The 27,842-nt window shown below is 37.6% G+C and overlaps 1 protein-coding gene and 1 pseudogene across 1 annotated transcript; one reads left to right on the top strand and one right to left on the bottom strand.

Annotated features, from left to right (window-relative positions):
• The first annotated feature begins 1,547 nt into the window (after window positions 1-1,547).
• Window positions 1,548-26,581, top strand: ZNF157 (zinc finger protein 157). Its single transcript, XM_061178876.1, is given in 4 exon segments — window positions 1,548-1,619; window positions 23,890-24,016; window positions 24,310-24,405; window positions 25,341-26,581. Coding segments are annotated over 4 exon segments (1,536 nt in total).
• LOC133082630 (UBX domain-containing protein 4-like) lies at window positions 14,896-20,910 on the bottom strand (annotated as a pseudogene).
• Window positions 26,582-27,842: the final 1,261 nt, after the last annotated feature.

Below are 27,842 nucleotides of genomic sequence, written 5' to 3' on the forward strand. Positions count from 1 at the left end.
TATTTTATATTTGTCAATTTTTTTTACTTTTTAAATTTATAGGTGCAGCTCCTTAAAGAATTTATTTTACATATTTTATATTTTTCTTGTTATCATTACTAACGGATTTTTTTTCCGTTTTCATTTGGTCATTGTTATTATACAGGGAAAAAACTATCTGCTCTTGTAATTTTATCTTGTATCCAGCCCCTTATCAAATTACCCTATGACTTCTGGTAGAGTCTGGGGTAGGTTTTCTATGTATAAAATCATATCACTGGCAAAGAAAGCTACATTTTCATTTCTTTTTTTTTAACTTTATTTTAAATTTTATTTATTTATTTATTTATTTATTTATTTTTGGCTGTGTTGGGTCTTCGTTTCTGTGCGAGGGCTTTCTCTAGTTGCGGCAAGTGGGGGCCACTCTTCATCGCGGTGCGCGGGCCTCTCACTATCGTGGCCTCTCTTGTTGCGGGGCACAGGCTCCAGACGCGCAGGCTCAGTAGTTGTGGCTCACGGGCCTAGTTGCTCCGCGGCATGTGGGATCTTCCCAGACCAGGGCTCGAACCCGTGCCCCCTGCATTGGCAGGCAGATTCTCAACCGCTGCGCCACCAGAGAAGCCCCATTTTCATTTCTTTGCAATATTTATTCTGATTATTTCGTCTTCTATTGTGTAAGCTAGAGCCAGAAAAAACAATTTTGAGTTGTATCAGACATCCCTATCTTTTTACTAATTTTAATGGCAGTTGCTTCATCATTTTATTTTTTAGCATAGTATTTCAGGGATATGTTTTGTAAATGATTTTTGTGATATTTAAGTGATTTACTTCTTCCCTAATTTTAGTTTGAGTTTTTATTAGTAATGACTGCTAAATTGTGTCAAATGCTTTTTTGGTGTAAGTTAAAAGCAGCATGTTTCCTCCCCCCCCCCAGTTTGTTGATTTAATAAATATTATTAATGTTGAATCATCTTCTGGAAAGAAGAGGCTCAGAGCTTCTCTGCAGAAGAATTTAAGAGAGATTTTTCACCCTAAAATGGTGAAATAATTAAAGTGGACAGAAGAGACCCCTTTCATTAAGATTACCAGGTTTCCAGGGTTTTTGCCTCCACAGTCACTCACCAGGACCCCATGGACAAGTCCTTCCCCTGCCTACCCCATGGGGCTTCAGCACCATTCACTGCCTCACTTCCACCTTCTCCCCAAACCCAGATCTGCTGTGAACCTGGAATTGAGGGATGAGCTGGTTGGGTAAAGTGTGAAGCACCCCCTGTGGAGCCACCCAAGAGTAACGGACTCTGAGTTCATTAATTTGACTCCAAATATCATGATTGTTTCCACAATCTACCCTCACTAATACTCAGAGTGGGAGTTGCTGAACTTTGTGGGGTGAATGTGGAATGACAGTGATGACATGGATACTATCCTTTTAGGATTTGTTGGTGTCTCTGTGGAGCTGTTGAACTTTCTGCATATTGGAGACTGCAGGATCTTCCATTTATTCTGACTGCAGCCCACATACAAAGGCCTCTCCAGCTTTGGAAGGTGGGCTGGTACTCGGAGTCAACATGCCAGCTAATGGGAAATCACCCCAGAGGTTTCCTGCCCTGGTTCCAGGACAACCTGGCAGATCATTTGAGGTAAGTAAGAGGAGCCTACTTTTTCCCATTTTTTTATTTTTAAAAAAATTTTTAGACAAAAATTTTTATTTTTTAGACAAATTTTGATTTTGAGATAATTGTAGATTCAAATGCAATGTACTGATGTACTGTTTACCCAGTTTCCCCCATCATAGCATCTTGCAAAACCTTGGTATTGATACAGTATCGCAACCAGGATATTGACATACAGAACATTTCCTTTACCACAAGGATCTCTCATGTTGCACTTTAATAGTCACACCCACTTCCCTCCTCCCCTCTCCCTCCTTAACCCCTGGCAACCAATAATGTGTGCTTCAGTTCTATAATTTTGTTATTTCAAGAGTGTTATATATGTAGAATCATACAGTATGTAACCTTTTGGGACTGGCTTTTTTTACTCAGCATAATTCTCTGGAGATTCATCCAGATTGTTGCATATATGAATAGTTTGTTCCTTGTTATTGCTGAATAGCATTCCATGGTATGGATTTACCACAGTTTGCTTAACCAGTCACTAGTTGAAGGACATCTTGGTTGTTTCCAGTTTTTGGCTGTTATGAATAAGGATGTTGTGATTGTGTAAGATTTTTGTATCGAAGGAATGCACGTGAGTGCAATTGCTGGATTGTATGCTAAGAGCATTAAAACAATTAAGTGACCTAATTTTTAGTAGTTCTAGATTTACAGAATAATTGAGATGGTAGTATTAGTGTGGTACATTTGTTACAATTAACCAATATTGATACATTATTATTAATTATAGTCAACAGTTTACAGTAAGGTTCACTCTTTGTGTTACACATTCTATGTGTTTTGACAAATACATAATGACATATATCCACCATTACAGTTCATACAGAACAGTTTCATCTGTGCTTTAGCTATTCATTCATCTTTCCTCTCCCCCTGCCTGAAACTCTGGCAACCACACTTTTTTACTGTCTCTATAGCTTTGCCGTTTCTAAAATGTCATATAGTTGGAATCATACAGTCTGTGGCCTTTTCAGATTGGCTTCTTTCACTCAGCAATTTGCTTTCAAGTTTCCTCCATGTCTTTTCATGGCTTGATAGCTCATTTATTTTTATCACTGAATAATATTCCATTGTATGGATGTACCACAGTTTGCTTATCCATTCACCTATTGAAGGACACCTTGGTTGTTTCCAGTGTGGGGTGATTATGAATAAAGCTGCTATAAACATGTATGTACAGGTTATGGTGTAGACATAAGTTTTCCATTCATTTGGGTAAATGACTAGGAGTGCAACTGTGGGTCATATGGTAAGACTTTGTAAGAAACTACCAAACTGTCTTCCACAGTTTTTCATCATTTTCATTCTCACCAGCAATGAATGAACATTCTTGTTGCTTCACATCTTTGCCAGGATTTGGTACTGTCAGTTTTTTGGATTTTAACCATTCTAATAAGTGTGTAGTGGTACCTTATTGTTGTTTTAATTTGAAATTCCATAATGAAAAATGATGTTGGACATGGTTTTACATGCTTATTTCCCATCCGTATATTTTCTTTGGTCAAGTGTCTATTCAGATCTTTTGCCCATTTTGTAGTGGGGTTGTTTGTTTTCTTATTGTTGCTTTTTAAGAGTTCTTTGTATATTTTATTTTATTTTATTATTTAAAAAATTTTTAAAAAATATTTATTAGGGGCTTCCCTGATGGCGCAGTGGTTAGGAATCTGCCTGCCAATGCAGGGGACACGGGTTCGTGCCCCGGTCCGGGAAGATCCCACATGCCGCGGAGCAGCTAGGCCCGTGAGCCACAACTACTGAGCCTGTGCGTCTGGAGACTGTGCTCCGCAATGGGAGAGGCCGCGACAGTGAGAGGCCCGCGCACCGTGATGAAGAGTGGCCCCCGCTCGCCGCAACTGGAGAAAGCCCTTGCACAGAAACGAAGACCCAACACAGCCAAAAAAAAGAAATTTTTAAAAAAAATTATTTATTTATTGGCTGTGTTCGGTGGGTCTTAGTTGCGGCACGCGGGATCTTTTGTTGCAGTGCGTGGGTTCTCCGTTGGGGCGCACGGGCTTCCCTCTAGTTGTGGTGTGTGGGCTCCAGAGTGCGTGGGCTCTGTAGTTGTGGCACACTGGCTCCAGAGCGCGTGGGCTCAGTAGTTGCAGCACGTGGGCTTAGTTGCCCTGCAGCATGTGCGATCTTAGTTCCCTGACCAGGGATCAAACTGGCATGCCCTGAATTGCAAGACAGATTCTTAACCACTGGACCACGGGGGAAGTCCCTCTTTGTATATTTTTAAATACAAGTCATTTTATCAGATATGTGTTGTGCAAGTATTTTCTCCTGTTCTGGGCTTGTCTCTTTATTCTCTTAACAGTGTCTTTCACAGAGCAGAATTTTAAAATTTCAATAAAGTCCAACTTGTCAGTTTTCTTTCATGTAACGTACTTTTGGTGTTATATTTTAAAACACTGCCAAACCCAAAGTCACTTAGATTTTCTCCTGTTATTTGCAGAAGTTTTCTTTCTTTTTTTTTTGGCCGCGCCGTGCAGCTTGTGGGATTTCAGTTCCCTGACCAAGGATTGAACCTGGGCCATAGTAGTGAAAGTCTGGAATCCTAACCACTAGGCCACCAGGGAACTCCCTATATGCAGAAGTTTTATATTTTTGCATTTTGCCTGTAAGTCTAAGATCCATTTAGAGTTAATTTTTGTGAAAGTTGTCAGGACTGTGTCTAGATATTTTCTTTTTGCATATGGATATCAAATTGTTTCAACACCATTTATTGAAAAGGCTGTCCTTTCTCCATTGAATCGCTTTTGTTCCTTTGTCAAAGATCAGTTGTCTATATTTGTGTGGGTCTATTTTCTGGCTCTCTATTTGTTGCATTGATAAATTTGTCTATTTTTACCAATACCATACTTTTATTTATTTATTTATTTTTAAATTGAGGTATAATTGACTTACAATATTATATTAGTTTCAGATATACAACATAGTGATTCGATATTTGTATGTATTGTTAAATGATCACCATGATAAGTCTAGTTGACATCCATCACCGTACATAGTTACAGAATTTTTTTTTCTTGTGGTGAGAACTTTTAAGATTTACTTTCTTAGCAGCTTTCAGATATGCAATATAATATTATTAACTATAGTCACCATGCCTGTACATTACATCCCCATGACTTATTTACTTTTTAACTGGAAGTTTGTACCTTTTGACTCCCTTCACCCATTTTACCCTCTCCTCTTGCCTCTGGCAACCGCCAATCTGTTCTCTATATCTATGAGTGTGTTTTTTGGTTTGTTTTGTTTTGTTTTAGATTCCACATATAAGTGAGATCATACACTATTTGTCTTTCTCTGTCTGATTTATTTCACTTAGCATAATGCCCTCAAGGTCCATCCAAGTTGTTGTAAACAGCAGGATGTCTTTCTTACTCATGGCTGAATAATATTCCATTGTGTATGTGTGTATATCTATATCTCTATCTATCTCACATTTTCTTTATCTGTTCATCCATTGGATGGACACTTAGGTTGCTTCCATATCTTGCCTATTGTAAATAATGCTGCAATGAACATGGGAGTGCACATATCTTTTCAATTTAGTATTTTCATTTTCTTCAGATAAATACTCAGAAGTGGAATTGCTGGATCATATGGTAGTTCTATTTTTAATTTTTTGAGGAACTTCCATACTGTTTTCCATAATGGCTGCACCAATTTGCATTCTTACCAACAGTGCACAAGGGTTCTCTTTTCTCTATGTCCTCACCAACAATTGTTACTTGTCATCCTTTTGATAATAGGCATTCTAACAGGTGTGAGGTGATAGCTCACTGTGGTTTTGATTCGCATTTCACTGATGATTAGTGATGTTGAGCATCTTTTCATGTACCTGTTGGCCATTGCTATGTCTTCTTTGGAGAAATGTCTATTCAGATCCTCTGTCCATTTTTAAATTGGATTGTTTTTTGCTATTGAGCTGTATGAGTTCTTTATATATTTTGGATATTAACCCCTTGTCAGATATACAATTTGCAAATATTTTCTCCCATTCAGTAGGTTGCCTTTTCATTTTGTTGATGGTTTCCTTTGCTGTGCAGAAGCATTTTAGTTTGATGTAGTCCCACTTGTTTATTTTTGCTTTTATTGCCTTTGCTTTTGGAGTCAGATCCAAAATAATCATTGCTAAGACTGATGTCAAGGAACTTACTGCCCATGCTTTCTATGAGTTTTATGGTTTCAGGTCTTACATTCAACTCTTTAATTCATTTTGAGTTAATTTTTTATATGGTGTAAGATAGTAATCCAGTTTCATTTTTTGCATGTGGCTGTCCAGTTTTCCCAACACTATTTTTTGGAGATATTGTCCTTTTCCCATTGTATATTCTTGGATCCCTTGTCATAAATTAATTGACCATGTATGCATGGGTTTATTTCTGGGCTCTTTATTCTGTTCTGTTGTTGTTTGTGTCTGTTTTTATGCCAATACCATACTGGGTTTTTTTTCACTAAATTTATTTATTTATTTTTATTTTTATCTTTTTAATTGAAGTATAGTTGATATAAAATGTTGTATTAGTTTCAGTGTACAGCACAGTGATTCAGTTATATATATATATATATATATATATATATATATATATATATATATAATTTTTTAGATTCTTTTCCCTTATAGGTTATTACAAAATATTGAGTATAGTTCCCTGTGCTATACAGTAGGTCCTTGTTGGTTATCTATTTTATATAGATAGTAGTTTGTATATGTTAATCCCAAACTCCTAATTTATCCCTTCCCCCTTTCCCCTTTGGTAAAGGGGAGGTAACCATAAGGTAACCATAAGTTTGTTTTATGTGTCTGTGAGTCTGCTTCTGTTTTGTAAATAAGTTCATTTGTATCTGTCTTTTTTTGTTTTTTGGCTGCGCCACCAGGCTTGCGGGATCTCAGTTCTCCCACCAGGGATTGAACCCAGGCCACAGCAGTGAAAGCACTGAATCCTAACCACTAGGCCACCAGGGAACTCCCTGTATCTTTTTTTAGATTCCACATATAAGTGATATCATATGATATTTGTCTTTGTCTGGCTTACTTCACTTAGTATGATAATCTCCAGGTCCATCTATGTTGCTGCAAATGGCATTATCTGATTCTTTTTTATGGATGAGTAATATTCCATTGTATATATATACCACATCTTCTTTATCCATTCTTCTGTCGATGGACATTTAGGTTGCTTCCATGTCTTGGCTATTGTAAATAGTGCTGCAGTGAACATTGGGGTGCATGTAACTTTTTGAGTTATAGTTTTCTCCCATACTGTTTTGATTACTGTAGCTTTGTAATATATAGTTGACCTTTGAACAACACAGGTTTGAACTGTGTGGATCCACTTATATGTGGATTATTTTCAGTAGTAAATACTACAGTACTACACGATCTACAGTTGGTTGAATCTGTGGATACAGAGAAACTGGGGATAAGGAGGAACCAAGTATATGGTGGGCCAACTATAAGTTATACATGGACTTTCAACTGCGCAGAGGGTCAATGCCCCTAATCCCACATTGTTCAAGGTTTTAAATCAGATAGTGTAATGCCTCCAGCTTTGTTCTTCTTTCTCAAGATTGCTAGTGTGTTGCAGTATTTAACTTACTGCAAGAAGTGAACTTACTGCAAATAAGTAAACAGCAATTTAACTTACTGCAACTTTTAGTTTTGTTAGGGTTATACTTAAGTGTTTCATACTTCTGAGTAATTATCAATGGTTTCATATTTTTTATTTTGGAGTCCACGTTTTCATTGCTAACATATAGAAAAACACCTGGTTTTTGTGTGTTTTTCTATGCTTTCTATGACCTTTTCATCTGGAAATAGGACAGTTTAATTTCTTCCTTTTTATTCTGTATGCCTTTCATTTCCATTTCTTGCCTTATTGTAATGGTTAGAACTTCCAGCACTATGTTGAATAAGAGTCGTGAGAATAGACATCCTTGCCTTGCTCTTGGTCTTCAGTCTTTTATCATGAAGTATAATGTTAGCTGTAGTTTTGTTTTAGATGCTGTTTATCAAATTGAGGGTGTTACTCTGTATTTCTATTTCTATTCTGGTTTTTGCAGGAATGAGTGTTGGATTTCTTCAAGTGCTTTTTCTATATTGATTGATACAATCATGTGATTTTTAAAATCCTGTTAACATGGTGGAGTATATGGATTGATTTTTGAATATTGAACCTGTCTTGCATCCCTGGAATAAACCCTAATTGGTCATGGTATATAATTCCTTTAATATATTAATGAATTATAGTTGCTAATATTTTGTCAAGAAATTTTGCCTCTATATTCATGAGTGATATTGGTGTGTAGTTTTCTTTTTTATACTATATTCATCCAGTTTTGTAATCAGGGAATGTGTTAGTTTCATGTGGTTGCTGCAACAAATTACCACAAACTTGGTGGCTTAAAACAGCAGAAATTTATTCTCTCATAGTTCTAAAGGCCAGAAATCCAAAATAAGCATCACTGGGCAAAAATCAAGGTGTTGACAGGGCTTTACTCCCTGCAGAGGCTCTGGGGGAGAATCTGTTTCTTGCCTCTTCCAGCTTTTGGGGGCTGCAGCTATTCCTTGGATTGTTACTTCATCTCTTCATTCTTCATGGCCAGCATCTTCAAATATCTCTCTACTGTCTTCACATCACTGCCTCTGTGTGCGTCAAATCTTCTTTTGCCTCCCTCTTGTAAGGATACATGTGATCACATTTAGAACCCACCTGGATAATACAAGATACTCTCCTTATCGGAAGATCCTTAATCACATCTGCAAAGACCTTTTTATTTTTGCCATGTAAGGTGATATTCATAGATTCCAAGGATTAGGATGTGGATATCTTTTGGGGGCCCCTTTTCACCTATCCTAGGAAAATACTAGCCTCATAGAATGAGTTTGAAAGAATTACCTCCTCTTCTGTTTCCTGTAAGAGATTATGTAATTGTGTTAATTCTTCGTTAAAAGTTTGGTAAAATTCTCCGGGGAAACCATCTGGCCAGAGATATCTTTTTTTGGGTGAGTTTTATTTTTTATTTTTAAAAACTTTTATTGGAGTATAGTTGATTTAAAATGTTGTGTTAGTTTCTGCTGTACAGCAAAGTGAATCAGTTATACGTATACATATATCCATTCTTTTTAGATTCTTTTATGAGTTTTAAATTATGGATAAATTTTCCTTAATAGTACAGGGCTACTTAAATTATCTATTTCATATTGGATGACTTGTGGTCGTTTGTGGTTTTTGAAGAATTGGTTCATTTCATCTAAGTTATAAGTGTAGAATTGTTCATAGTAATTTCTCTTTTGATGTCCGCTGGGTCTGTAGTGATATTCTTTGTTTCATTCCTGATATTGGTAATTTGTGTCCTCTCTCTTTTTTTTGTCAGTCTTACTAAAAGTTTATCAATTTTATTGATATTTTCAAAGAACCAGCTCTTTGTTTCATTGATTTTTATCTATTGTTTTTCTGTTCAGCTTCATTAATTTCTGTTCTTTTCTATTATTTTCTTCCCTCTCTGTGCTCTGGGTTTATTTTGGTCTTTTTTTCTTTATTTTTAAATTGAAATATAATTGGCATATAACATTATGTAAGTTTAAAGTGACAATGTGTTGCGAGTTCCCTGGTGGCCTAGTGGTTAGGATTCCAGGCTTTCACTGCTGCGGCCTGGGTTCAATCCCTGATGCGGGAGCTGAGATCCCGCAAGCTGTCCTGTGCAGCCAAAAAAAAAACAAGTGACAATGTGTTGACTTGATACATTTATATATTGCAATATGATTATCCCTGTAGCATTAGCAAACACCTCAATCACATCACATAATTATCATTTCTTTTTTGTGGCAGTAACAGTTAAGATCTAGTCTCTTAGCAACTTTGTATAATACAGTATTGTTGACTATAATCACTATTCTGTGCATTAGCTCTCTTGGACTTATTTATCTACTAGTTCCAAGTTTGTACTCTTAACTTATCCTCAATATGGTCTTTTTTTCTAGGTTTTTGATGTGGGACCTTAAATCTTTGATTTGAGACTTTCCTCTTTCAAATGTATGCATTTAGTGCTGTATATTTTCCTCTCAGTAATGCTTTAGATGTGTTCCACAAATTGTAAATATGTATTTTTTTCATTTTCATTCAGTTCATTGTATTTTTTGGATTTCCTTTGAGACTTCCTCTTTGAACCATGGATTATTTAGAAGTGTGTTGTTTCGTTTCTAAGTGTATGGAAATTTTCTTGTTATCTTTCTGTTATTGATTTCTAGTTTGATTCCCGTGTAGTCAGAAAAAATACCTTGTATAATTTCAATTCTTCTAAAATTTTTGGGGTTTGTTTTACGGCCCAAGATATGCTATATGTTCCATGGACACTTGAAAGGAATGTGTATTCTGCTGTTGTTGGGTGGTGTGTTCTGTAAGTGTCAGTTAGATCCTGTTGGGTCATTGTGTTGTTGAGAATGCTCATTTTCTGTTTAGCTGTTCTGTAAATTGTTGAGAGAAGGGGTGTTGAAGTTTCCAACTATAATTTGTCTACTTCTCCTTTCAGTTTTATCAGCTTTTGCTTCTGTATTTGCTGCATACACATTTAGAATTGCTTTGTTTTTCTTGATGGATTGACTTTTTTATCATTATATATCTCTCTCTGTGTCTGGTAATTTTTTTTTCTAAATTCTAATTTATCTGATATTAATATAGCTACTCATGCTTCTAGCTTTATTGAGGTATAGTGGACAATACTTCTGCTTTCTTTTAATTAATGTTTGCATGATATATCTTTTTCCATACTTTTTCCTTCAACCTGCCTATATTGCTATATTTGAAGTGACTTTCTTTTAGATACCATACAGTTGAGTCATGTTTTTAATCCTTTCTATGAGTCTCTGTCTTTTACTTGGTGTAGTTAGACCATTCACATTTAATGAAATTAATGATATGTTAGGCCTACATTTACTATTTTTCTTTTCTGTTTGTTCTTTCTGCTTTGTTTTCTGTTTTATTTTTCCCTGTCTTCCTATCAGTTTCTTGAGCATATTTTAGAATTCCATTTTGATTTACGTATAGTGTTTTTGAGTGTATTTCTTTGTATAGCTTATTTAATGGTTGCTCTAGATATTACATTATATACACATAACTTATCATTGTCTATTGCTATCATCATTTTGCCAGTTTGAGTGAAATGTAGAAACCTTGCCTCCCTTTAATCCCCTTTGCAGTCTCCTGTTTATCATTGTCTTAAACATCTTGTCTACATACATTTAGAACCAGATCAAACAGTGTTAAAATTTTTTCCTTTAATTGTCAAACGTAATTTAAAAACTCCAGAGGGGAAGGAAAGTCTATTGAACTTACCCACATTTTCATTTACTGTATTCTTTCTTACTTTGTGGTGTTCCAAGATTCTATATTTTATCTTTCATTTTCTGTTTAGGGAATTTCCTTTAGCCATTCTTTTAAGGTAAGTCTGCTGGTGACAAATTCTATTAGTTTTCCTTCATCTGAGAATGTCTTTATTTCTCCTTCATTCCTGAAGGATATTTTCATTAGGTATAGGATTCTGTGTTGACAGTTCTTTTCTTTCAGCACTTGAAAAATGTTATGCTACCTCCTATGGCATCTGTGGTTTCTGATGTGAAATCTGCTGTCATTCACATTGTTTTGTAAGGTGTTGTTTCTCTCTCATGGCTTTCAGTGCATATATTTTATTTTATTTTAATTTTTTTTAAGATTGATTTATTGTTTATTTTATTTATTTATTTATTTTTGGCTGCGTCGGGTCTTAGTTGCAGCACGTGGGATCTTCGTTGAGGCAAGTGGGATCTTTTGTTGTGGGGTGCAGGCTCTTCGTTGTGGCGCGTGGGTTTCTCTCTAGCTGTGGTGTGTGGGTTTTCTCTTCTCTAGTTGTGGCACACAGGCTCCAGGGTGCGTGGGCTCTGTAGTTGTGGCGCACTGGTTCCAGAGCACATGGGCCCTGTAGTTTGTGGCATGCAGGCTCTAGCTGAGATGCACGAGCTCAGTAGTTGTGGCACGCGGGCTTAGTTGCCCCACGGCATGTGGGATCTTAGTTCCCTGACCAGGGATCGAACCCGCGTTCCCTGCATTGCAAGGTGGATTCTTTACCACTGGACCACCAGGGAAGTCCCTCAGTACATATATTTTAATCTTTAGTTTTCAGAAGTTTAAGGATGTGTCTTGGTGTGGATTTCTTTGGTTTTATCCTATTTGTGGTTTGCTCTGTTTCTTGAATCTGTAAATTTATGTCTTTTGCCAAATTGGGACGTTTTCAGCCATTATTTCTTTGTGTACTTTTTAAGCCCCATCCTCTCTCCTTTCCTTTTTGTGTTCTGATAACGTGAATGTTGGTTCTTTTGCTATAGTCCCACAGGTCCCTGAGGCAGTATTTTTCCAGTTAATTTTGTCTGGGTAATTTCTATTCTTCTGTGTTCCATTTCACTGAGTCTTTCCTCTGTCCCCTCTGTTCTGTTGTTGAGGCCATCCATTGAGGTTTTTTTGTATTTTTTTGTTTTTGTTTTTTATTTATTTTTTGGCTGTGTTGGGTCTTCGTTGCTGTGCGTGGGCTTTCTCTAGTTGTGGCGAGCGGGGGCTACTCTTTATTGCTGTGCGAGGGCTTCTCATTGCAATGGCTTCTCTTGCTGCAGAGCACAGGCTCTAGGCACACAGGCTTCAGTAGTTGTGGCATGCAGGCCTCAGTAGTTGTGGCTCGCGGGCTCTAGAGCGCAGGCTCAGTAGTTGTGGTGCATGGGCTTAGGTGCTCCGTGGCATGTGGGATCTTCCCAGACCAGGGCTCGAACCCGCATCCCCTGCATTGGCAGGCGGATTCTTAACCATTGTGCCACCAGGGAAGCCCCCACCCATTGAGTTTTTAATTTTAGTTATTGTGTTTGTTAGGTCTAAAATTTCCATTTGGGTCTTTTTTATATCTTCTATTTTTTTCCTGAGACATGCTCACTGAAGTGTTTTTGTGATGACTGATTCAAAATCTTTGCTGGATAATTATCTCTGTTGTGTCAGTCTTGATACCTATTGATTTTTTTTTCATTCAGTTTGAGATTTTTCTGGTTCTTGATATGAGTGATTGTCAGTTGAAACCTAGGCATTTTTGGTATTATGCTATGAGAATCTTGTTCTTATTTAAACCTGTTTTAGCTGGCTTCCTCTGACTTCACTCCAGCTGGGGAAGAGAGGGCATCACCTCTTACCACCTCAAGAGAGGGCACTATATATATATATATACCACATCTTCTTTATCCATTCATCTGTTGATGGATACAGGATGCTTCTGTGTCTTGACTATTGTAAATAGTGCTGCTATGAACATTAGGGCGTGTGTATTTTTTTGAATTAGAACTTTGTTTTGTATATGGTGTTCAGAGTTTTTAGTCATACTTAGCAGGAGGAATGGCGAAAAGTGTATTTACTCTATTTTCCCAGAAGCAGAAATCAGCCTACTTCTTAAGAGAGAAAAAAAATACAGAGCTCATTTCCAGTTCAGATTAAAATTACAGAACTTTTACTTCTTTGCTATTATACTTACATATCTTTTTTTGGTGGAGGTGTTATAATGACATTAACACAATTACTTTCTTGGTTTATCCTATAATATAAAAAATAATGGCAAATGAAGTAAAACTAATAAGAATGGTTACCTTTTCTAAAAAAAAGAAACATTGGGAGTGTTAGATAAATATTTTTCCATGTCCAGAAATAATTTTCTACATAATTTTAGTGGTTACATAGCGCTCCATCCTTTGAGCACTTGCGATGGTGGTAAGTTTTCATTATAATTGACAATTTGATGGTGAAACTCCTTGATTTGTTTCTTTATGTACATCCATGATTATTTGTTAAAGATATTTTTTGGGAAATTGAATTTTTGTGTCACAGGAGAGGGTTCACTAAATTGTAAGGAATTCAGTGGATGACAGTGAAAAATCTTCCTCTTCACACTAAATGGTAATACTGTTTGGAGGCTGATGATTCTGGGCAATGCATGGCAACTTTTTCCTGATCAGTGCTCTACCCCTCTCCAGCTCTTCCTTCCCAGATCTTCCAAAAAAGTTAGAGATGGCCACATCTCCAGCCAGTTTTTATTTGTTCATTTATTTACTTATTAATTTTGTTTTCCTGTGGTTTTTAGGGAGCTTCTAAGTATAAATAGACAAATATTAGGATAAAAGGAAGGGAAATAAAAAGAAGAAAATATCAAAACAAGTTTTAGAATGTAGGCATGTTGGTCAACAATCCTACACAATTAGAAACTTCGAAGTCTAGATTTATCTCTGATATTCTGGGACGACATAACAGAGTTAGAAGTCCAATCAAACACATGAATTTCAATGCCCCCATAGAGAAATCGATAATTCCTCTATAGTAAAGATTTCCTGATACTTGAGAGTTAAGAAATCTTTTGATGGATCTTCATATGGATGATGGAAACAGTATCTTCAATCACAACTTTGTCATAAATGCTATTACAGGACTCCTATGGCTTTTTCTCTTTTTGAAAATATTTTTTTCATTCAGTGTTTAAGTAAGATTAAAACCTATAAGATTTTGCTTACAGTTAATGAGTGATAAGAGAAAGGGTGAACATAAATTATCCTCTGATTGGGTAATTAAAATGCATCTGACCCAAAGTCAAGTTACTCAGTGATATACCAGTTACTTTGTGTGGGCTTAAGAGTTTTTGACCAAAATACTTCTAAACAAAACATGCCATCTGAGAGCATAGGGATACTGGGTACATAAAATACTACATAAGAAAGTTGATGGAAGGTAGTTGTGTCAGACCTTTAGATTCTTTTTTTTTAAATTGAAGTATAGTTGATTTACAATGTTGTGTTAGTTTCTGCTGTACAGCAAAGTGATTCAGTTATATATATATATATGCTTTTTCATTATAGGTTACTACAAGATATTGAATATAGTTCCCTTTGCTATACAGTACGACCTTATTTATCTATTTTATATATAAGACCTTTAGATTCTTTAGGCTTCTAACAGTTGGTTGCCATATGCAGGGACTTTGCAACCAGTTCGTCGTTATTTTCTCTCTTGACTTTTCTGAGTTACAGTTTTAACCCACACCCACTAAGCAGGATTAAAGAGACACTTTAAAATAAAGATTAGTTGGAAAACATAAAGCAATCCTACATCCCAGTAGAATTTTAGTTGAATTAAATTGTAAGAGAAATGCAATGATTATTGCACATATTGTTCTAGTCTCACTACATCTGTTGAATAGAATTTGCATTCCAAGTGTTTTCATCTTCACCATCATTGAGTCCTTAATCTGTCTCCCTTCCTTTTTGAAGTCTTCCCCATGCTTTTCCGATACTTCTTTCTGGCTGGTTCTCTTTTTTTCTGAGTTGCTAGATGGTGCACAATTTGAGGGTTCTGATGATGTTGTTATCAAAGAAGTCTGTGCAGGAGGAGCATTACCAAATAAGAAATTGCTAATCAATGTCCAGATGACGTGGCATGGATAAAGTACCATCCCCAACAGTGTCCAAATGTCTCCCCTGGAAGAGTGCACCATGGATGTAGTTGGTCTTTCTGCCTGTGCAGTAAACTGCCATGCTTTTTCTCAAGGAGCATCCAGAGGGAACTGATTTATAAAGGAAGAACCATCAAGAAGACAGAATTGAATTATTGCAACAATGTATCTTTCTCTAGCATAAGATTCCCTCTTGAATTCCACTTTTGCCTGTTGTCAGCAACGTTCCGTTCATGATGCCCAAAGACATCAAGAGAGCTACCGCTTTTTGCAATTCAGACATAGCTTACTTTTTTTCAGGCCCTTATACAAATATGGCCTTCTTTTGGGTCATTTTATAGAGAGGAGCTAGCAATATTTGCAGATGTGGACCATGCATCCTGCAAAATCCACATAACCCGATCATGGGCTGTGTTTCTTCTTAGTACCAAAGGTAGGCAACGACAGTTCATTTTTTGTTGCCTGTGGAATGTCACGTGTGGCTCCTGCCAAGGGTATTCCTAAGAATTTCACCATTTGAGTGGGCCCTTAGATTTTTGTTGGATTTATCAACTAGCTTCTGTTGATCATATGTGTCACTATTGCATTTAAGTCAGTCCTAGCTCGATCTTCAGTTTCCAATATTATGATATCATCAATGTAGTATATTATTATACTTGGGACCTGCATTAAGTCTAAATCCCTTCTAACCAAATTATGACAGTTGAAGTATGACAGCTGGTGAATTCAAATAACATTTTGGCAGTACAGTAAATGTAAATTAGGATCCTTCCCACATGAAAGCAAACTGTAGTTGACTCTTCCTATATTGAGATAGGGAAAAAAGCATTTGCAGGATCAGTCATTGAGAACCAGTCTCCTTTAGCTTCCTGTATTTTTCCACTGTTGAAACCATATCAGGAAGTACTGATGCTGTTAGGTGATACTAATTTATTTAAGCCTTGATGATCTGCTGTTAGTCTCCCTGAGCCATCTGCCTTTTTCATGGGCCACTCAGGGCTATTCTAAGAGAATTTGTTGGACCAGCACTCCAGCTTCTAACATGTCATTAATTAAAATGGTAACTTTTTTTGTCCACCACGTTTTCTACACTGCTTCAAAATAACAACTTGTATGAGCTTGGGCAATTATAAAGATTCTCATTTATCATGTGCAATTAATACTGTCCAAGGGATGAACTTATATTCCTCTTGTTTTACAATACTACGTAGGAGAAGTATTCCCCAGTCAGACATAAATATCCATCTCAGGAATACATTTAGATGAAGGAGATGCACTTCACATAAAGTCTATTCAAATATTCCCATTTTCATGCAGATTTTCACCTTAATTCCATCAACTGTTGCATCCCTATATCCTTTTAATCTAACTGTGGCCCCTGTTAGGACTTGACCAACAGATTTTGGAATCACAGTGCATTATTCTTACATGTCAAAGAGTCCCAGAAAACTTTCTTCTCTGCCCTCTGGCCATTTACCCACATATGTGCATATGGCCTTTGGGTACTCAGCTGGGTGTTGAGCCTGGCTGGAGACTAAGATAAACCTTGAGTCCATACTGATAGTAAATGTATGAACGAGGGAGAAAGGAAAGCTCTTCCTTAAGGTCTAATGGCAACTAGTAATGTGGAAAGAATGATGGAGTTAGAAAAATAACCTTTTGCAACCATTCTAGTTAGTAATAATTAAGCCAAGCAAGAATCATTGATGGATGCCAAAGCTATTGGATGAAAGTTTAATGAGGAACAACACATTTACATAGTTTCAAGGTATGTTCTTACACATTGCTCATTAATTACATAGGGAAAATTGGTAACTTTACAATGGAGAAACCTGACGGACACTACCTTAACTAAATGATCAGAAACATAAAAATTTTAATTTGAAGAGTCCTCATAATCTCATCTTCTGGAGATAACCAGTCTTAACAGTTCAGTAAATATCCCTCAGGAATTCTGAAGTTTTTCTGGATATGACTGTCTGATTGATTGTTCCAGAGACATTTGTTGAGAAGAGTATCTTTTCCCCACTGAATATTCTTTTTTTTTTTAACATCTTTATTGGAGTGTAATTGCTTTACAATGTTGTGTTAGTTTCTGCTATGTAACAAAGTGAATCAGCAATACGTATACATATATCCCCATATCTCCTCCCTCTTGCGTCTCCCTCCCACCCTCCCTATCCCACCCCTCGAGGTGGTCACAAAGCACCGAGCTGATCTCCTTGTGCTATGCGTCTGCTTCCCACTAGCTATCTATTTTACATTTGGTAGTGTATATATGTCCATGCCACTCTCTCACTTTGTCCCAGCTTACCCTTCCCCCTCCCCATGTCCTCAAGTCCATTCTCTAGTAGGTCTGCATCTTTATTCCCGTCTTGCCCCTAGGTTCTTCATGACCTTTTTTTTTTTTTTTTTAGATTCCATATATATGTGTTAGCATAAAGTATTTGTTTTTCTCTTTCTGACTTACTTCACTCTGTATGACAGACTCTAGGTCGATCCTCCTCACTACAAATAACTCAATTTCGTTTCTTTTTATGGCTGAGTAATATTCCATTGTATATATGTGCCACATCTTCTTTATCCATTCATCTGTCCATGGACACTTAGGTTGCTTCCATGTCCTGGCTACTGTAAATAGTGCTGCAATGAACATTGTGGTACATGACTGTTTTTGAATTATGGTTTTCTCAGGGTATATGCCCAGTAGTGGGATTGCTGGGTCGTATGGTAGTCCTATTTTTAGTTTTTTAAGGAACCTCCATACTGTTCTCCATAGTGGCTGTATCAATTTACATTCCCACCAACAGTGCAAGAGGGTTCCCTTTTCTCCACACCCTCTCCAGCATTTATTGTTTGTAGATCTTTTGATGATGGCCATTCTGACTGGTGTGAGGTGATACCTCATTGTAGTTTTGATTTGCATTTCTCTAATGATTAGTGATGCTGAGCATCCTTTCATGTGTTTGTTGGCCATCTGTGTGTCTTCTTTGGAGAAATATCTATTTAGGTCTTCTGCCCATTTTTGGATTGGGTTGTTTGTTTTTTTGATATTGAGCTGCATGAACTGTTTGTATATTTTGGAGATTAATCCTTTGTCCGTTGCTTCGTTTGCAAATATTTTCTCCCATTCTGAGGATTGTCTTTTCGTCTTGTTTATGGTTTCCTTTGCTGTGCAAAAGCTTTAAAGTTTCATTAGGTCCCATTTGTTTATTTTTGTTTTTATTTCCATTTCTCTAGGAGGTCCCTACTGAATATTCTTGACACCTTTGTCAGACATCAATTGATCACATATGTGTGAATCTATTTCTAAACTCTATTTTGTCTCATGGATATCTTTTTTTAAAAATTAATTTATTTATTTTGGCTGCACCAGCTCTTAGTTGCGGAACGCGGGATCTTCGTTCCGGCATGCGGGATCTTTGTTCCGGCATGCAGGATCTTTTTTTTTTTTTTTTTTTTTTTTCAGTTGTGGCATGCAGACTTAGTTGCGGCATGCATGTGGGATCTAGTTCCCCGACCAGGGATTGAACCTGGGCCCCCTGCATTGGGAGCGTGGAGTCTTACCCACTGGACCACCAGGGAAGTCCCTCTCATGTATATCTTTACAAAAATACTACACTGTTTTGAAAACTGTAGCTTTATAAGTCTTGAAATGAGGTAATGTCAGTCCTCTAACTTTTTTCTTCTTGTTCAAAATTGCTCTGACTAGTCTAAGTCTTGTGGTTTTACTTCTATATTAATTTTAGAATCAGCTTGTCCATTTTTAGTTCTTAAATTTCTTTATTGATTGTGATCAGTGTTGCTTGTAATATTTCAATTTTAAGGAACTTACTGAGATTGTTTTCTTTGTGCCCTAGTATATGATCAAGTTTTGTGAATGTTCCATGTACACCTGAGAAAAAGTATATTCTGTATGATCTGGGTATAGTGTTTCTTTCTTTTGTTCTTTCCTTCTCTCTCCCTTCCTCCCTCCCTCCCTTTTTCTCTCTCTTTAAAAGTCTCCTGTTAGAGAAAGCTTCTATTTCTTCTTGTATCTCTGTAGTTTTCAGTTTATGTAGGCTTTTGCTATGTTACTTTGTGCATAGATATTTACAAATATCTTTATTGTTATATCTTCATTGTGAACAGGGCTTGTAACATTACGAAGTATCCTACTTTATCTTATATAATTGCTTTTGGAATTCTACTCTGTCTGGTATCAGGATTTCAATCCCTGCTTTTATATTGTTTTCATTTGTTAAATCTTTGTCCATCTTTTTAACTTTAGCCTTTTTGAAAGATCATTTTAAGCATGTCTCTTGTATACAGCATTGTGTTGGGTTCTGCTTTACAAGGCAATGTGAAAACCTTTTTCTTTTAATAGATGAAGTAAGCCCATTCACATTTATTTGTATTACTGTTTGGTAATATAAATAATACAAATATGTTCTCAGTTCTCTCATTTTATCTTATGATGTAATTACTGTGTGTATTTGTTATATTTACTGTGTTTCTTTTTCTACTGAGTGTTTCCTCTAAACTTTTTTTTGGTAGTTAGGAAGACTTGTATTTTTATGCTGGTGGTTACCTTTGTGTTAATCCTTTTTATAGTACTCTTAGTCAACCCTTTTATCTTTCTTTTTATTTACATATTTATTTATAAAATTGTATATATTTAAGGTGTACAGCATGATGATTTGATATACATATACATAGTGAAATGATTCCTACAGTTAAGCTAATTAACATATCATCTCCTTACATAGTTACCATTTTTTGTGTGTGATGAGTGCACCTGAAATTTACTCTCTTAGAATATTTCCATTGTTCAATACAGTGTTAAGTATAGTCATCATGCTTGTATATTAGATCTCTAGACTTTATTCATCCTACATAAATGTAATTTTATAATCTTTGACCAACATCTCTCCTCATTTCCCCCATACACTTGGTAACCACCATTCTACTCTTTGCTTCTGAGTTTGACTTTTTAATTTTTTTTTTAGATTCCACATATTAGTGAGATCATACAATATTTGTCTTTCTGTCTGACTTATTTCACTTAACATAATGTCCTCCAGGTTCATCCATGTTGTTGCAAATGGCAGGATTTCCTTCTTTCTCATGGCTGAATACTACTCCACTCTATATATACCAGATCTTTTTTATCCGTTCATCCACTGATGGACACTTAGGTTATTTCCATATATTGGCTATTGCAAATAATGTTGCAATGAACATGGGAGTGCAGATACCTATTCGGGGTAGTGATTTCATTTCCTTTGGATATATACCCAGAAGCAGGACCACTGGATCATACAGTAGTTCTAGTTTTAATTACTTGAGAAATCTTCACATTGTTTTCCATAATGGCTTTACCAATTTACCTTTTTAAAATTAATCTTTTACCATCTAATTTGTCTCTCATCTGTTACCTATACAGCAGTAAATGATCTTATTCAGTTTCCCCCTTTTTCTTTCTCTTCTCCTCCCATATTTTAGTTGTATTTTTTCTACTTTGTCAGAACACTTAATGTTTATACAGTATCCTTCAACCCATGACCCCAGCCTTATTTTAGTCTTAGCTTTACCGTTAAATATATGAAATGCTTACTGTCAGTCCTTTTGCCAGAATTTTCCCATTCATTGTTTTTGGTTGAAGCTCATTGTTTAGTATAGTGCTATCCAGTAACACTTCCTTCAGTGTTGGGAACGTTCTGTATCTGTGCTGGCCAGTACTGTCCAGTACTGTAACCAGCCACATGTGGCTACTGAGCACTGGAAATGTGCCTAGTGTGACTGAGGAACTGAATTTTTAATTTTATTCCATTTTAATTCATCAAAATTTAAACTCAGATAGCCACATGTGGTTAGTGGCTACCATATTAAACAGTGCAGCTCTAGCAAATTCCTTAGGAAGGGCACACATATTCTGGCCTATTCAAAACTTTTTCTGATGGCCTTGATACTTGAAGGGTATCTTGGCTGGATATAATTTCCTTTATTTGTACTTTCTTTCCTTAAGTTTCTTGAATGTGCTGTTCTACTATTGCCTTGCTTTCTACGTTGTTTTTGAGAAATTGATGCCGATCTAATTCTTTTGCCTGGAGGCCCTGAGGAATATTTTTCTTTGCCTTTAAATTCTAATAGTTTTAATTAGGATATATCTCAGAGTTGATTGTTCCAAGTCAATTTTCCTTGGTATCCAGTGGGCCCTTTGATTGTGTTGAGGTTTGTTTTATGATCCAGTATATGGTCTAGCTTGGTGAATATTCCATGTGTACTTGAAGAAACAGTTAATCTCAGTTTTTGAGTGAAATGTTCTACAATTCATTGGATGATTGGTGGTGTTCAGTTTTTCTGTATCCTTGTTGATTTTCACTCATCACTAAAAGAGGTGATGAAAGTTGGCAGCCGTATTTGTGGATTGTCCCATTTCTTCTTTCAGTTTTGCTTCATGTATTTTGAAGCTATATTGTTAGGGCAATCTCCCCCACACCCCTGTTCCCAGGGCTTCCCCATCTTGGTCCTCTAGCTGGACAGTTGGGGCTTTCATCTCCATCCTGGCACTCACTTTCTGCAACTAGGTTTACCCTTGAGGCCAAGTGGTGAGAGGTTAGAAAAAAGGCAATGGGGATCCTTCCCATACTCTTCAGACCACTATTCCTCTGGCCAAAGAAGAGGATTCCTCTCCCTTAGAGTTTGAGGGGCCTGCTGCTGCAAGGTTGCATCTTTGGCACTGGGATTTACTTTGGGGCAGGACTGCATGAGAAAGAAAAGAGGCTTTTTCTCATTTTCTCTGTCCCACAAGATCCCCTCCCACCCCCTTTCAGTCTTCATGTCATATTGGTGTACCTGCTGACTCTGCATTTGATGCCTCTCTCAAGCTCTGTGTTCTCCTAGCCACCCAGTTTATTCTGGTGGCTTCAGCTAGTGCTGAAATGCTACTGTCTCTCAATCCTTCATCTATCCTAGCCTCCTCTCACAGATCCAGCATCATATATGCACCTTCCAGCTGGACGTCTCTATCAGTATGTGACATAAACACTCCAGCTCAGGTCCAAGATCTATCTCAATTTCCCCTTCTGCCAACCCACTGTCTTTCCTGTTTTGCTACTGTCAATATTGTGGCACCAGCCTCAACCCAGCTGTTCATGCTTTTATCCTGGGAGTAATATTCTCTCCCTTTCTCCTACTTGACAGTACTTCTGTATAACTTATAAATCTAACTATATTGTGTGAAGGTCAGAAAATATTCTGATCATATAAAGAGTCAAGTATTTTGGAGATTGATGATCTATAGGAAAAAAAAAGGTGAAAATCCCTCCACTGTCTGCCCCTGAATATCTCTCTAGCCCTTTATCTCATCACAGCCCAAAGCACTGTTTTCCTGTCATACTGTGCTATTTGTAGTTCTCTAAATCACCATGTGTGTTTCATGTCTTCCTGCCTTTTCTCATACTACTGCCCCATATTCGTGAGGGAGATTATATTCTTGTTTAAGGATTCAAAGCTCTACCTCCCCAGTAACACAAGGTGGAATCTTATTCCATCCCTTGTGAAAGCCCATTGCACCCTGTACACATGTCCAGCATAGCTCCTGTAACATCTCATCGCAGGTGTGTGTTCACATACAGTCATACCTCCGAAATATTGGAGGTTTGGTTCCAGACCACTGCAATAAAGAAAATATCGCAATAAAGCGAGACACATGAATTTTTTGGTTTCCCGGTGCATATAAAAGTTACATTGGCATTATACTGTAGTCTATTAAGTGTGCAATAACATTATGTTTAAAAAAACCAATGTACATACCTTAATTAAAAAATACTTTATTGCTTAAAAATGCTAACCATCATCTGACAATGCAGGGTTGCCACAAACCTTCAATTTGTAAAAAACGTGATATCTGTGAAGCACAATAAAGTGAAGCGCAGTAAAACACGGCATGCCTGTGCAAGTCTCCTTATTGGGGTACGAGCTCCTTGAGAGCAGGCACTCTATCTTTGTTTCCCCAGCAATTGGGACAGGTCCAGGCACAGAGTGTTAACTCAGTAGTCAGTGGTCTTTTCTCCATGAATTGAAAAATTAATACACTAGCAGGACTGTTCTGTGTTTTCTTCCCCCAAAGTATAGTATCAAGCAAGACAGGGTCAGGTTTCCAGTGCCAGCTAAAAATTGTCACTTGCTATCTGCCTCTACAAGGATGAAGTCACTAGCCACTGCAGTCGCTGACCTTCAACATACCCTGAAAGGAGTTCAGGGTGGAGATCAGGAATGAGGTACTCTGTGCTCCGGGAAAAACTGGCAGAGCAGGCCTTCAGATAGATATTTTCAGGAGAAAATTTTCTGAACTCAATTTCTTGCATCTTCTCATATCTAGCAAAGCACTAAAACCATTAACGGAGACATCTGCTCCTTCTGACTAGCAGCAACCTTCTACCAAGATGTGTGCTTAATTGCATGTACCCCCTTCACCAAAATCACATATATACTGACCTCCCCCCTTGCCTCTTCGGAGCAGTTCCTCAGAGCTATCTGAGAGGCTGTCTCCTGAGCTATAGTCTTCATTTTGCCCCAAATAAAACTTAACCCACAACTCTCACGTTGTGCTTTTTTTTTTTTCAGTTGACACCAGTGTAGCTTTTTCTAGTCAACTGTCAAAAGTGCTCTGTTGAAAGAATTAGTTCCCACACATCTTTTCCATGTGTCCCATTCTGATCATTGCAGATTGTTGTTACAGGGATCTGTGTCATTTGAAGACGTGGCTGTGGATTTTACCCAACAGGAGTGGTACAGACTGGACCCTGCCCAGAGGACCATGCACAAGGATGTGATGCTGGAGAACTACAGCAACCTGGCGTCAGTGGGTGAGGATTATTGTCCATGTAACTCCTGGTAGCATGTGTTTCCTTTCTTGGTTGCTGTAACCTGGGCAGCCTTTGTAGAGTTCAGTAATACTTTAGTTCTAGATTCAAGGAGTCACAGATGATTTATCAGTTTGGGGCACCAGGAAGAGTGTGTGTGTTCTCGCTTCCCCCAATGAAAGGTTTCAATGGGCGCCCTTCCTTGTGCAGCTCATGAAGATGCACCTTTCTCCTCCATCAGAGGCCCTAAAGCTCAGACAACTTGGCCCACGTCCTGTGCCATTTCCCATTAACAGGCCTCTGCGTGGCCAAACCAGAGATGATCTTCAAGTTGGAGCGAGGGGAAGAACTGTGGATATTAGAGGAGGAATCCTCAGGCCATGGTTACCCAGGTGAGTGAGCAAGAACTAGGCATATGGAAAATAGGGGAAATAAGAGCTCAGGAATTCAGGTCAAAGGTTAAGTTTGTGCAGTGTTTTTCAGGAATCTCTTTTCAGAGGCCCTTGCTCTTTGAAAATGACCGGAGGACAAAGGTCTATATGCTTTAGATACCTAAATCCTACATCCCAATATCCTGCTCACACTTAAGTGCTCTCTCCTATTTTATCTCAATCTTTGTAGTCATTTACCACTCTTATCTTTCCCTGCCTGCCTCAGCTTAGACATTTATTCTTAGCTAGTCTGTCTCTCTTTAGTATTCTCAATTGCCTTCCTTCCCTCCATTGCCTTGGATGCCTTCTGTTGTCAAGCAATCATTCATACATTCATTTAGTCATCTACCAAATCTTAAATGAGGTCAACTATATGCTGGTCACATTCTAGGTGTGGGGATCCAGTAGTGAATAAAGTAATATCTCTGTTCTCCTGGAGCTTGCAGTCTAATGAGGGAAAGAGACCAGAAACAAACAAGTACATGGTGTTTGGTGGTGAAAAGAAAATCAATTCAAGATAAGAAGAATAGACAGTGATGGGGTTTGTGCTTTTGGGGAATGTGGTCAGAGAAGACTCTTTGGGGAAGTTAACATTAGTGCACCAACATCAGTGAAGTGAGAGAGACAGAGCCATGTGGAATTTTAGTATTCTGAGCAGAGAGAACAGTAAGTGCCAAGCCTAGTCTGAGCAATATATCATAGGAACAGCAAAGATGCTGGTGTGGCTTAAGTGTGGGTGGTGAGAGTGTTAAGAGGTGATATCAGAGAGTTAGCTGGGGGCTAAATTATGTAGAATTTTTATAGGCTTTGTTAAGCATTTTAATTTTACACTGTGACAAGGGAAAGCCTATGTTGGGTTTTGAGTGAGAGTGATATGATCTGATTTGTTTTTAAAGGCTCTCTCTCACTGCTGTGTGCCAACAATTCTGTTGGGGGTAATGCCCTCAGTCATGATAATGACCTTCAGCATCAGAAGATTCAAACTTTGGATCAAACTGTTGAATATGGGAAAGCCTTCTACAAGAGAACAGGCTTTGTTGGACATAAAAGAACACACACAGGAGAGAAAAACTTTGAATGTCATGAATGTGGGAAAACTTACTGCAGGAAATCAAATCTTATTGAACATCTGAGAATACACACAGGCGAGAGACCCTATAAATGTGGTGAATGTGCAAAAACCTTTAGTGCAAGATCATACCTCATTGCTCATCAGAAAACTCACACAGGGGAGAAGCCCTTTGAATGTAATGAATGTGGAAAATCTTTTGGCAGGAAGTCACAACTCATTCTGCATCGGAGAACACACACAGGAGAGAGACCCTATGAATGCACTGAGTGTGGGAAAACCTTTTCTGAGAAGGCAACCCTCATGATTCATCAGAGAACTCACACAGGGGAGAAACCCTATGAATGTGGCGAATGTGGGAAAACATTTCGCGTTAAGATATCCCTTACTCAACACCAGAGAACTCATACAGGGGAGAAACCCTATGAATGTGGTGATTGTGGGAAAAACTTTCGTGCAAAAAAATCCCTAAACCAACATCAAAGAATTCACACAGGCGAGAAACCCTATAAATGTGGTGTATGTGGGAAATTCTTCAGAATGAAGATGACTCTCAATAATCACCAGAGAACTCATACAGGTGAAAAACCCTATCAGTGTAACGAATGTGGGAAATCTTTCAGGGTGCACTCATCTCTCGGAATACATCAGCGAATTCACACAGGAGAGAAACCTTATGAATGTAATAAATGCGGTAATGCCTTCTATGTCAAAGCACGCCTCATTGAACATCAGAGAATGCATTCAGGAGAGAAACCCTATGAATGTAGTGAATGTGGAAAAATCTTCAGTATGAAGAAATCCCTGTGTCAACATCGGAGAACTCACATAGGAGAGAAACTTTATGAATGAAGTGAATGCAGAAATGCCTTCGCTGTGCAAGTATGCCTCATTGACAAAGGAGAGAGACCCTTTGAATATCAAGAATGTGGGAAAGCCTTCTGCCAGAAAGCACACCTCACAGAACATCAGATAACTCACTTAGGCCAGCCCTTGCCTTGTACTATGGAGAAAGCTTCTCTAAGAAGATTCCTCTCATCATTTGACCAAGCCCTTTGGGCCATCTGATTACTGGTGCACACAGAGTGCACTTGTAACAATTTGGCTCTTACATTGGTGTGAAAATTGTCCTGATCCCCTTAGGGAGTGGCTCACTGTTGTTTTCATTTCATTTGGATTTTCCTAATTAGTGGTGAGGTTAAACATTGGCTTACCTGTTGACTGGCCATTTGTTTTATTTCATCTGTGCAATGACTGTTCATATCCTTTGCTCATTGTTTTCTAATGGGCTGTTTATCTTTTACTTCTTGGTTTAAATGTTGTTTTTCTTGTTTTTTTTTAATATATGAAAATATAAAAATCATTTTTCAGTCATGTGTGTTGCAAATATCTCCTCTCAGACTGTGACTGGTTCTTTAATTTTTTAAACTCTTTTCTTCTGCTGAGGTTTTATGTTTTCATATTATTGGTTTCAAGGTGATAATATTCTCCTATACTTTCCTCTAAAGTGAAGGTTTCACTTTCAACATTTAGAATTTTAATCTACCCTAAATTTTTTCTGTGTAATATGAAGTCTACAATATATAATGCTATATTTCTTTTAAATACTTTACATCAGTGGTATCACACTATTTTTAAACTTATGCAACTTGCTTTTTTTCACAAAATGTTACATTTCCAAGATCTATCCATGTTGATAAATGTATTTATTTATCTCTCCATTCCCCTAGTGAAAGACATTTGTATCGTTTTTGTGCTTAGTGTTTAAATCTAGAAGTGGAAATGATGGGTCCAGGGTGTAGATAGTATGCCAGTTATTAATCTATTGTGCTTCAGCTCCGAACCTACCCTTCTATACTGGGCTTTGTGATGCTGGGGCCATGACTCTACAGAACACATTTCTGTCTTGCCAGCTGCTACTCCCTGTTGGGTCTTACCGGTAAGAGATACTAAATATAAATATTGAGCCTGCAGAAGGAAGAAGGGACTTGCTCCTTTTTTCCTTCCGGTTGGCTCCCTGTTCATCTGAGTGTCAGCCCAGCATTGCTTCTTCACTTGGGCAGCAGCAGTTCCTCATGGTAGCAGCAGTTTAATCCAGTTTGCACTTTTCCAGCACTAACAGCTTTAGGGTACCCCACCCCCTCAGAGACCTAGCAGCATCTGGCTGGTGCCACCTCCTTAGAGGTATGAATCCCAGTCACATAAGACCCCGCTTCCAACCTTCTATTTTTAATAATTCCAACTTCTTCCCTTGTTACCCTAGGCCAGCTGCTTTCTGCAGTTGCTACCTCCATGATAATTTTAATGTTCTCTTTTTGTCTTTTAAGTT

This window comes from Eubalaena glacialis, chromosome X (genome assembly GCF_028564815.1).
Source record: "Eubalaena glacialis isolate mEubGla1 chromosome X, mEubGla1.1.hap2.+ XY, whole genome shotgun sequence".
In the NCBI taxonomy this organism is placed as follows: Eukaryota; Metazoa; Chordata; class Mammalia; order Artiodactyla; family Balaenidae; genus Eubalaena; species Eubalaena glacialis.